Consider the following 12393-nt stretch of genomic DNA (forward strand, 5'->3'; position numbering starts at 1 on the left):
GAGGAGCTCATTCCTCCTCTCATCCACCAGAGGTCAGTGAAATGGAAAGAAACGCCAACCGGCTGGAAATAAAAACAGACGCAGACTCTGGGTCCAGAAAGTGAAGCCAGTGTTGAAGTGCTGAATTCTCTCTCTGACCAGCAGGGGGCGTGAATGTTCAGGGAGGATATAAAAACAGGGAGGGAACTCTGTGAGGACAGTGGAGCGTCCACAGAACCGGACCGAGGCTCAGACTCGGTGACGTAGTTCTGACGTGATACATACAAACAGGAATATTGATGAATCTCTGTGAGGTCATGGATCCTGACGGCACAGAGATCATGTGGACGTTTCCCTCCACAGACGATCAGAGCAAACAGGATTATCGAAGGCGTCGCGTCCACAGAGCAAGCGTCAGCGGCTGTGGAGATAAGTGGTTAATGGCCTCCATAAGTCATCCAAGAACACGCCGACCTCAAGAGAGGACGAGAGCAGAGCAGTGACGGAGAGGAGACGGATGTTTGTCCTAAAACCCAAAGACTGTCTCAGCGTCGTCACTATTTCATCTCTGAGCTGAAGAACATTTCATCTGCTAAAAATAAAAGTATGAACAGAATGAATTAAAACACAAGAACAACCGAACAGCTAAATGAACAAAACCTGATAAAATATCTAAATGAACAGAATCGTTTTTTAAAAAAGCAGTTTGAGCTCATGACTCCGACTTTCATCTTTAAATCCAACAGATTCTTTTGGGCTCTGCGCAGACGACACCCAGCGGCCGGAGACACTGCGTGATGATTTCAGGTTGTCTGTATGTGACCTGTGGTTCCTGAAGACGTCCGTATGTGTTCTGCAGAGAAACATAGAGGCAGCGTCTCACACAGGGATGTTTCATTTAGCATTAGCTGCTAATAAAAGTAAAACATTTTCCCTTGTTTCTTACAAACAGTCCACACTCTGTTTTACCCTTTTATTGGCAGCAACCCATGATCAGAGAATAGAAATTCATATTTCTACAAACAAAAGCTTGAAGTTGAGGCTGATTAAGGCGACACTGGTGGTTAGTGGTAGATTTAAATTCTGCGACAGCAAAGTTTCTTTGAGTAAAAGTACATGAGAGGAATGTAACAGAGGAGTAACTGGTTTGTGTCAGACATGTTTGGTCTGCATCAGATAACGAGGCTGATACGTTGAGATCTCCCGCTGTATCGTTTCACGTGAACCTCTCCAGACTTCTGCTCAGTAGAAGAAGCAGTAACAGTGTAAAATGTTGAATAAGATCAAAAACAAGGTTTGATTCAGTACAAAATACAAAAGGTTTCCCTGTGAACTGAAACATTCTGTGCTTCTTCATTCTTTTATCGAATCTGATTCACCACTTCTTGATTGACCTCAGATATTTGACATTCAGACATTGCATTACTATGCAGTGCATAGTAAAAAAAACACCTAAAAATCTATTTCCCCTTTTACACTCGGATTAAAAAAACTCACATTTAACCTGTTAAACATGGCGAAAGATCCTTTTACATCTGCCCCCGGGTGTGCAAGTCATAAGCCACGCCCCGTCCAGAAAAGCCTGAGAAAGTTTAAAGACACCCACAGATCTCGCTTCTCGATGCAGGCGCCTGTCAGAGTTCATCACTCTGAGCTCTGCCCCGTCTGTAAACAGAATCTGTGAGCGAACCCCTGGTCACCCGTAAAGCTCCTTCTTCACCTGCCGGGAAGCTCCGGCCTCCGTTTCCTTCCAGCGAAGCAAACATTTTTCATCAGCAGAGGAAAGACGTCCTCACTCGTCTCCGGCCTGAGGACATGACGCAGCTCCGTTCATGTTGTCCAGCGGGACGTAGGAGTAGTCGCCGCGCCGGGTAAGAGACGCCACCATGCTGCGACAGGCTTGCACAAGGTGAACGAGCAGGCTGATCGACAGCAGATAGGCCAAGATGATGGTGATGATCAGCCATGTTTGCCTGGGGAGAGAGACAGGGGGCGGGGCTTAGAGTCTGTCAGCAGTGACAATCAGGAGTTCCAAAGTAAAGAGATCGACTCAGTGGTATCTCGCTCTCGCTCCTGTGATCGTAATGCACTTCCTGTAAAGCTGCATTTCCACCTCAGTGACCAGGATCTACATTTAGTCGTCCCTGCTCGGGGGGGGGGCTGTACCTTTCTGAAACGAAGAAAATTTGGGGGAGGGTCTTGCGGTGTTAAAGATTTCTGATTGGCCGGAGTGCTCGGCACCTTTTTATTTCAGTAAGTATTTTTAAAAAACCCGACTCTTTACAGGTTTGAGCTTCAGCTGATGTTGGACCCGACGTACAACGTGTGTATTGTTGTGGTAGTACCGCCACCTTCTGGACTGGAGGAGAACTGCTTGTTGAACACGTCAGCCTGAACAGTGCTGATGTGTTTCAGATGAAGATGTCGGAACAGGAAGCTCTGTGGGTTCTGATGATCACTGAGGTGCAGCGTGGGGGAAAAGGTCAGAGGTGAAGGTGCATCATGTGACCTGGCCTTTGAAACTTACTCCGTTAGATAAGGCTGCTCTCTGTGAGCTTCATCCTCTCGTCTCCAAGACACGATCTGTTTGGCCAGACACACACCGGCTGAGGGAGGAGGCAGAGGAGGAGTTCAGTAACACAAACATCTCAAACATATAGACATGTTGTGTAGTCATGTTGTGTGGACATGTTGTGTGGTCATGTTGTGTGGTCATGTTGTGTAGACATGTTGTGTAGACATGTTGTGTAGTCATGTTGTGTAGTCAGTGTGTGTAGCAGATTGTCGACTCGTTCACAACAACAGGAACATGTGGGGACGTTCAGGTGAGGGGTGGAGCCTGTAGAGCAGCAGGAGGCGGGACATGGCGTCTAAACTGTGTAAAGATCAGTGTTGTTGTTTACAGCTCGTCCACACGGCGTCGGCCCTCATCACCAAAACATCTGGAACCTCCTCGTCTGTCCAAGTGGACGTCTTCGTCCTCTACGTGTACGGCTCCTCTTCTTCATCCTGAGACATTTGTGTTCTTCAGTTTCACGTCCGTCACGTGTTAGAAACCTCAGAGACACGCCCACTCGCTCACCGGGAAGGTTCCAGATGTTTTACTAGAAGCTGCAGGAGAAGATCCAGAACACGTCCAGAGACACTGACTCCGACATTTGTTCTCACATACACGTGAGGAACACGTGAGGAACATGTGAGGAACATGTATGGACGTCAATGTGTCGGAAAACAACTACCTTCTAACTGTTTACTCTGAATCCTCTTTAGGAAAAAGACACGTTGGCTGATCTTTTGAGAGAGCTGTCAATCCTTATTTACAGTCTGTGGGAACTGCTGGGGGAACTCCCATGATGCATAGGGTGTTTGTCCCTGCGTTCATGATCATCGTGTGTGTGTGTGTGTGTGTGTGTGTGTGTGTGTGTGTGTGTGTGTGTACCTCTGTATAAGGTGTCATTGGTCACATGTGGCAGCGTGGTTTTGCAGCTTCCTGTCTGTGGGTCACACGGACACTGGTTGTCACAGTGACACTCCTGAGCACAGGACAGACCGAAGAAGCCCAGAGGACACACTGACACAGGGAGGACACAACATTCTTTAAGTAGCCACACAAAAACAAAACACTCTTCACACTTTTACATTTTTACATACAAACCAATTTTTCATGTGTTTGTTTCATTTGGAACAAATTAACACTAAAGAATTTAGTCTGACACATGCACATCCTGCCGTCGTCACCTAAGTGGGCTGCGTCTAATCTGACTGGTTTGTAGACAGCGACACGTGCGACTGATGTCGGCGCGTTGTCTTGTGGGTGGGTCATGTGGTTGCCATGGTAACATATTTATGGTATTACTACCAGCAGCTGAGAAGTAGAATCATGGTGGTGTAATCTGTAGATCTGGCTCAGGTCTGACGATGACACTTGGAACTCACATTGTTCACAGGCATCGCCCTGAAAACCGGGGGGGCAGGTGCAGCGTCCGTGGACGGCGTCGCAGGAGCTGCCGTTAGCACAGTCGCAGGTCTGATTGCAGCCGTCACCGTAGAAACCTGGGAGGCACTCTTCAGATAAAAATAAATAAATATTACACCAGCTCAACACAACATCGACTTCCTGGAAACAAGCTTCCTGCCAGCTAATATTCAGGGTTTGTACTCGACAACAAACTGTTTTTATTTCCTTGTTGATGCCGCCCCGAAAAAAGGGAAAAGTGCTCTATCAATGAAGTTTATAGCCCTTATTCACAAATCACAATTAGTCACATGGGGGCGCGACATCAGTGTGACAGCCCAGTTTACCTTGGGTGCAGTTGGTCCCTCTCCATCCTGCATCACAGACGCAGCCATCTACAACACAGAGACGCAGACACATGAAAGACTGCAGATACACAATCAACACCAGCTCAACACAACATCGACTTCGGACTGTCGGATCACTCGGTAGAACTCACACCTCTGCAACTGTCTCCTTATGGATCCACTTAAATTCAATTCACTCGATTACAGATCTTTATCTGGATCTGCACCAAATCACAGTCTCATTAAATATCAGTCCTCTAAATAAACCCCAACGTGTTCTTCCAAAGTTTAATGGAAGTAAGTTGAGTAGTGTTTGTGTAATCCTGCTAACAAACTGACTAACAAACTAAAACACAAACAAACAAACAAAGCAGACAAAAGCACGACGTCCTCGGCCGAGGCAGCAAACAGAACGCTCCTGTCTGAGCAGGGCAACAGTTTTACTTCCTATATTTCTGTGGCTTCTCAGTGTCCGACAGACTATAAATAAAGATTAACACCATGACGGCTCCCAAAAGGGAAGCAACTCTCCCCTGGTGGACTGCTGCAGTACAGCGTCGATCATAGTCCCTGCCTCCTCCATGTTAGCAGATGGGACATGGATTGCATTTTATCTCACTGATGTTTGCTCAAGTGTTTCTGATCAGTTTGGTTTGATTCAGTTATTTGATGATATAAAAACAGAGACGTCATGATTGACAGCTGAGACTGACGCCTGATTGGTCCGGTGCGTGTACAGATCCAGATGACGTCATTGGCTCAAGATCGCAGTGTTCATACCGGAAGTGGAGACGCATCGTCCATCTTTATTTACGTCTGTGATTTCAGCACTTAAAAATCTCTTTTCCTTTATTTCAGCTGAGGACAGTGTGAGCTCTGTATAGATATAAACCTCATGAGATTTACACTCAGGTTTATTGGGTGCATCCATTAGTCCTTCAGTAAATCAGACAAACAATGATCGATCCACACTTACCGACAGTGCAGACACCATGGGCCCCGCAGGCTGGCGGCTGACACACCAGCTTATGACAGGCTGTGCCCGTCCAGCCCCGCTGACACACACACAGTCCGTCCACACAGTCTCCGTGTCCGCTGCAGTCCTGCGGCTCGCAGCGCCGCGGGTGAACACACAGGAAAGTGGACACTTTCCGGCTGCAGCGCCACCTGTTGTCCGGTATGCTGTTGGAGAGCAGAGATGGATGAAAAGGAGCAGAGGAGCAAATGTACAGTACAAAGGCAACATCCACTAAACTACATTCAGGTCTGAAGACGCATGAACTCTGCTAGAGGAGGAGACGAGATATTATCCCAGCAATCTGTGAGCACCTGCACGCTCAGTGCCGGAGGACGTGAGTGGCTGTATGTGTTTTTTCAGGATGGCGATTAAAAAAAGTTATGGAGGAAAAACGCTCTTGTGGACAAAGATCATGATGAAAAACGTAGCTGTATGAAATACAGACTGAAGAACTGAGAATATGACAGCGAGATGTTACACGTGGTCGACGGATCCATTGGCTCACCAGTGATCAGAGGGGTAGCTGGCCAGGGAGCCGTCCACCACGAAGGTGGAGGACCCGCCTCCATCCAGGTTAATGGCATTGATCACTCCGTTCTTCTTCAGGAATGCAGCGACCTCCCAGAGACTCATCCTGCACCAGAAAACAAAACAAGAAATATAACCAGTTAGGGTCCTGCTCTCTGGAACATCCTCCCTGAGGAGCTCTGTAACTTTCATCCTCTTCTTTAAGACACGTCTTCACTTTGCTTTCTCAACATTCACCAGTTTTTACTGACTGTTGCAGTCATTTCAGTTTTATTGAGTTTTCACTCTTATCTCATCACGAACACTTTTAGTCTCATATTGTTGTGGACTTGTCAAACTGCTCTGAATTTTGTCCAATGAATTCTTCATTTTTAACTTGTAAAGCAGCATCTGTTTAGAGAGGTGCTATGAGAAAAAACCTCTCTCTCCTTGTCTTACCCTCTTACTCCAGTCTGTCCATCGTTGTGGAAGAGGACAAGTCTGCCCGCAGCATCGTGACCCACCGCCGTCCTGGCCGACAACACGTCCACAAATGTGAGGATTTGCCCTGTGACAGTATGAGGGAAGAAACATGTTGTTTTTGTATCAGGGAATACTACAAGTAAAAGGAGTGAAGACTCATGAAATCAAACTATATTAATATGTCTCAGAATTATAAAAAGACGTGGGGTTGATGCTCACTGTGTCAGAGTCATAAATTAGACATGTTGCCCCCCCGACCAATCACTGTTTGACATTTTTTATGACGTGTGACATCACAGGGAAGGAAACGCCCATTGTATCAAGCGCTACATGAAACCAACAGTGACTGAGGCTACGCCCACATTATTACGTTCTCATTTAAAAACTCATCCACTCTGCCAGAGATGCATCTGCTGCCAACACTCATCTTTCAGCCAGTTAAAAACAGAAGTCCGCTGGTTGTGTTTAAGTTTGAAGACTCTGGGGCTGCGTTCTGTTCTGGACGAGCAGAAACTGAGATGTTTGGAAACTATGACGTAGACGCTCACAACCTCTTGCTCCTGTCACATGACCTCCTTCTATATAAATAAAACCAGCATCAGCTCCCAGAGTAGAACAACACTGAGAATCAATTACAAGTGTCACTGACCCTGTTGTGTTTGCTAACAGCTGCTGTTCAGATCAATTCTGTATTTTACAACAGTTACAACTGTATGTGGAGGAGACCAGGTGTTATTTACGCAAAATGCTTCCAGTGTCCACTGATGAGTTTGAGGACACTGTTTAAAATGAAGCTGTGGTCGTATGGATGAAGCCTGGCTGTCCTCACTAACAGTTCATACAAAGCTGAGGCCAAGTTTCAACTTGTATGTAAACACTGACTGGTCAGAATGTCTTGTCTTGATCAAACACTGTGACGGTGGCGCGTCAGGTCACAGACGAAGTTCTGCAACACTGAAACATGGAAGAGCGGCACAACATGATACAGGGACACGGTGCCAAGTTCCAGAAATCTTTTTCTGGAACGACTCTACCCTAAAAACTGTTTACTGATTGTGTTTGTTACTATGGCAACCTGTGACCTCACAGCAAACCAGTTGGGTTTATTGTCAGTCGACACTTTCTGTTTCTCGTGAAAGGCGTTTGTCTCTGAGACTCTTTCGTTGCCGACGACTGAAATCTGGCAGTCGCCCGGAGACGTTGCAGTTGATGTTCGTGGCTGTGAAAGTACAACACGCACCCGTCCTCTGTGTCTTGTCACACTCGGCCTTCAGGCTTTGGTTGATGTAGACTTCACCGTTCCTCAGGAGCCACACCACGCCACTGACCAGCTGCATGAACGGGTTGAAGCGATCATTCACTTCTTCCTGCGACAGATACCTGGGTGGACGGACAAGAGACAGAAAATCAGGACATTATATCATAGATAAAACTATTGTACATCTTCATTTTATGTTTCTACATTTACAAACTGTGGAATTCACACTGAAATATCTCAAACAATATAAGATGAACTGCCATTTTATTTGTTTACAGCCATTCATGGACTCACAACAAAGCAAGAGAAGTAGATAAAAACTTGAACACGTAAAAGCAGTAAAATGAGTGAAATAAAGATGAAAAGAAAACCATCAAATCACAGCATCACTTGCGATCAATCTATAAAAATGGGTTTTTAAGAGGTGATTGAAAACGTCCTCACTCAGAGGCCCCCTACAGGTGGGAGGTGTAACTCCAACTCTCGGTTTGTGCTTTTGTTTACAATGATGGAATCAGGATCGATGAAGTGGAGCAAAGTTACAGGATTTTCCACAAATATGATGCGTCGTTTTACTTGATGATAAATCAGAGATGAAACACAACAAAGTGTCAGAAGGGCGACGTGTACCCTGCACGTGTGTTGTGTATCGGCTCCTGCATAAACACTACATACTGTATACTATATTTGTCCTGCCAGAGTCTTATAATGAAACTTAATGTTTTACTCGCCAACTTCAGTGTAGAGCTGTCGCTCGCTCTCTTTTTCTAGTTCGCTTGCCCTCACACCGTGACGATCAACAGAGTGAAGATCGACACCGTGACGATCAACATGAACAGATGGGTGATGTGATCTTTATTAATTAGGTGTGGTCCACAGTTGGAACACTTCCTGAACTGTTACCTGGTCAGATCCTGATAAGATCTTATCTTAAGTTACACAACTTCAACCAGTCACATTTCCCTGCTTTATTTTTAGTCCTGTAATGTTACCTGAGGTCAGGCTGAGGAATCATGCTGCCTTATATCCCCTGTGAACCAGGGACCTACATGTGGAGTCAAAAGCCTGACCGCATGTCTCCTCTGCTCTGGAGACAAAGGAGAGCTTCCAGAACTCAGTCTCCCAGGGGGCTTCATCACACACCATTCAATGGTGCCACGCTTACCGTCGTATAATCACAACACCCCTAACGTTAAATGTTTCCTCCTGAACACAACTCCACCATCTGTCAGGAAAACGTAAAGTTAAGTTTATTTTGCTGTTGAATTGTCAAATTTCTGCACTTTGGTATCACACATGTGTAAACACATACACCAGGTTGGAGAGGTGCCAGTTCACCTCCCCGGGCGCCTTCATGACTGCCCACTGTTCCGTGTGAAGGCAGATCAAGCTGATCAAGAGAATGCTGCTGGGCCTTTTTGGGGTTTTTCCACCTCGTCGTCGCTCAGAGAAAAGTCTTTTCTGTAACTAATCAACCAATGACTTGATTAATTTTTTTACAGTTGTGTAAAATAATGATTTGATCATTTACATGAATCTTTTTTGCCAGCGTCTCGGCTCTGGACTGAATCTCTTACCCAAACACGAGGGTGCCGTCCCTCCTAATTCCAAACTGGGCGTTCTGCACCCCGCCGCTGTCCTGCACCATCTTGCCATCGCTCACCACATTGCCCAGACACTGTCCTGTGTCTGGGTTGAAGAAGCCGGCGTTCATGGCATACAGACACCCAGCTTCTTTGGCCGACTCCTCCACCAAGGCCCTCTGATTCAACCAGCAGCCGCCCGGCCCTACCGGCTCCAACAGGGACACCGTCCTCAGCGGGTCGTGGACCACCGTCATGTGGCCTGCAAACAAAAACACTGTGTTGAGGTTGGACGACACTGATGCTTCAGGGACACAAAACCAGAACCCACAAGATAGAAACCAGGCCGGGGGGGGTGGGGGGGCACTGGTGTTATATCAATGAACATATTCTGACTCTGTCTCCTCCACAGATGCAAAGATGATGAGAAAAGGGTTCGTCCCTTTAAAAACACAGCTGGTGGCACTGAGCCGGAGACAGAACAGATCCAAATTAAAAATGTTGTCCGTGAAAGCTCCGTCTCGTCACAGTGAAAACACGTGTTGATGACGCGTGGTGGCATCAGAGAGTGTCGGGGGAGGAGCAGCGACAAGTGTTCTCAAAAACTAAAACCTTTTCATACCTCAAATAACTTGTGAAGTATCAAGAAATATTTTGATCATGTTTCTATATTTAGAAAATGTGTTTAATGTTTTGTTGAAATAAATGTACGTCTTAAGTGGCTTAACGCAGTTCTGTCTCAGGCATGAACTCCTCCGTCTGTACACCTGTCACTCTGTTAAAGAAAGAGCAAAAACACGCCTGGATCCCCTGATCAGCTTCTCTCCTGATCCAAAACACACCCTTCCAACAACGTTTCGACAGTTTTCAACAAACACACTGGAGGAGCGTTAGTTCAGAGGATTACAAGTCGTTTGGGACCAATAATTCAATTCAGTTATTTTGCATTTCTCTCCATCACTGACCGTAAACGAATCTCCCCGACACATCAGTCACAAAAGGTGTGGACTCGGCAAAAGGCAGCCCGCTGCGGTTACTGGAGGCCCGGCTCTCGTGGGTGGAGTTTCCATGAGCGATGGGCTGACAGTCTCGAACATGGAAGTGAGAGTGTGAGGGGCCGTGGCCGTGGTCGTATGGCCGCAGGATGTCATCGTCCAAAGAGACGCTACGAAGCAAAAAGAGAGAGAGAGAATGTGTCTTATGATACTGTGTGTGTGTGTCTACGGAGCAATTAAAAAATTATGCACAGGTGCCAGTCACAGAGGCAGTCGAACAGGACGGACATACATTGTTCTCTTATGTACGTGTGCCAAGCAAAGCATATGTTCTTAGCTGCCAGTTTATTTGTGATATGTTAGGGTGTGTGGACCAGTCAGACAACTGTGGGTTTATCATCTTCATCACAGAGATGAAAGTTTCGGTGAACTTGTTGTTTCACAGACAGCAGCACAGTGGCACTGGAATCTCTGGAATGCTTAAAATGATTTAATAATATAACATTGCACAACGGCAGGATTTTTTATCGCAGGCCGGATATAACTGTACCTTGATTGTTTTCAAACACATCATTTTCCTCAGACTTTCTTCAGTATATCAATTATCAAATCAGCAAACTGTAAAAACGTCGAACTGAACAATCCTTTCAGAAAATAATGAAGCCTCAGCAGCAAACCAACGTTAGAACCACATGTAGTGAGCGAAGCCTCTTCTCTGCTGACTGACTGAAGAAGATGAACATTCACACGACTCTGGAATACTCTGGAGGAGGCAGTGGAAATAAAAACCTCTTTTCCAGTTTGAGTTTGCTTTCACTGATCTTCACGAAAATCAGCAAATCGGCACACACGTGTGTCATGACCGAAGACGAAGGAAAAAGTCTCAAGGAGCATTGTGAAAAACAGACATTTTACATGTTGTGTATTTTAACGAACTTCTCCAAGAGCTCTCATCAGATCAACTTCAAGGATAGAAACTACTCAAAACTACGACATTTTTGAGTTTTCGTCATCGAGGCGCCAAAGTCTGATTACACGTTGGTTGTTGTATCGTGGGCATACATGGTCAGTCTGTGAGTTTTTATCGAACACCATGTTAGAGGCAAATCGCCCCCACACCCAGAAATGCTTCCCTTTGTTTTTCTCTGTTTGTTCAGATGTTAATTGCACGCAGCGGGCCTCACCCTCATACACAAATATGTTGTGAGCAGGATGACACAAAAACTGATGTCAGGAAACTCTCTGATACAGAACTGGTTTCATCAGGACACAGGGTATTTGTGGAGGTATGAACTACGGTGGGTATTCATGTACATGTACACAGTACACATGAATCCTTTTTACTAAAAAAAAGAAAAGACAAATTGCTTCTGTTTGTTTTCTCCAAAACTAAAAACCAATAAATGAGGAGTCAGAACAGTTTGTTTGAATATGTGATCTTCTTCCTGTTTCTCACAGACGAGCATCATGGGAGCTGTGAAGGATGAAGCCAGGACCTCAGGTCTGTTCGAGTCCAGATGTTCGAGTCCAGATGTTCGAGTCCAGATGTTCCAAACATCAGCTCCAAACATCTGCTCACAGGTGGTGCGTTCAGGAACACTCATATTAGTTCTTGGCTCACGTCGACGCTCAGCAGAGAAACTTTGCGTCACATGACCTCAAGTGAAACTTAAAGAAGTTTTGAACAAAAGCAGAAATGAACTCATGTCAGCTGTCACTCAACCAGTCTGGACCCCCTGGACCCCCCCCCCCCCCCCCCCCCGGCTAACAGCAGCTAGCACACTTCTATTAGCATTAGCGGTTAACGGAAGTCTTACCGGGTGTCCCGGGTGTCAGGGGCCCGGACACATCGGCACAGCGGCGGCAGCAGCAGCAGCCACACACGGAGAGCTCTCACCGACGCAGCGTCCATCGTGAGAGTGAACCGAGGACGAGTCCGCGCTCCGCTGTTTGTTCCCGCACCCCGCGGAGGGCACCGGGCCGGAAGTACACACACAGCTTCCGGTTACCTTAGAAAATAAAAGCCAAGGCAGTAGCTATATGTAGATAAAAATAATTTAAAAAGATGTTTGTGAGTGTTACATTACTTTATTTATTAGTTAGGTTTTATTTATGGTGTGATTTTGTATATTTGAAGTTATTGTAGTTGGACCCTATTTTAAAATGATTGGACTCTATTTATTTGTTACTCTTGTACGTTTTAAATTGTTGTGGTTGGTTTTATTCCATTCAAGCGTCAGTCCTGTAGGATGCAGAGATTTATGAACT

General features: G+C 45.9%; 1 protein-coding gene across 1 annotated transcript; it reads right to left on the bottom strand.

Annotated features, from left to right (window-relative positions):
• Positions 1 to 938: 938 nt before the first annotated feature.
• Positions 939 to 12167, bottom strand: nagpa (N-acetylglucosamine-1-phosphodiester alpha-N-acetylglucosaminidase). Its single transcript, XM_069536936.1, has 12 exons — positions 11943 to 12167; positions 10096 to 10295; positions 9125 to 9392; positions 7530 to 7669; positions 6266 to 6374; positions 5805 to 5933; positions 5258 to 5463; positions 4282 to 4329; positions 3916 to 4044; positions 3419 to 3550; positions 2507 to 2585; positions 939 to 1952 (listed from the first exon to the last, which is right to left on the bottom strand). The coding sequence occupies exons 1-12, from the start codon at positions 12035 to 12037 to the stop codon at positions 1772 to 1774; spliced, it is 1716 nt and encodes a 571-aa protein (XP_069393037.1). The 5' UTR covers positions 12038 to 12167; the 3' UTR covers positions 939 to 1771.
• Positions 12168 to 12393: the final 226 nt, after the last annotated feature.

This window comes from Paralichthys olivaceus, chromosome 13, assembly GCF_024713975.1.
Source record: "Paralichthys olivaceus isolate ysfri-2021 chromosome 13, ASM2471397v2, whole genome shotgun sequence".
In the NCBI taxonomy this organism is placed as follows: Eukaryota; Metazoa; Chordata; class Actinopteri; order Pleuronectiformes; family Paralichthyidae; genus Paralichthys; species Paralichthys olivaceus.

Excerpts from the sequence above, each read along its gene's own strand:
- nagpa (XM_069536936.1), bottom strand. The coding sequence starts at position 12,037 with ATGGACGCTGCGTCGGTGAGAGCTCTCCGTGTGTGGCTGCTGCTGCTG. Across the intron at positions 7,670-9,124 it reads GACGGCACCCTCGTGTTTGG|GTATCTGTCGCAGGAAGAAG; the intron begins GTAAGAGATTCA and ends CCGTCCACCCAG. Across the intron at positions 1,953-2,506 it reads GAGCAGCCTTATCTAACGGA|GCAAACATGGCTGATCATCA; the intron begins GTAAGTTTCAAA and ends CTCTCTCCCCAG.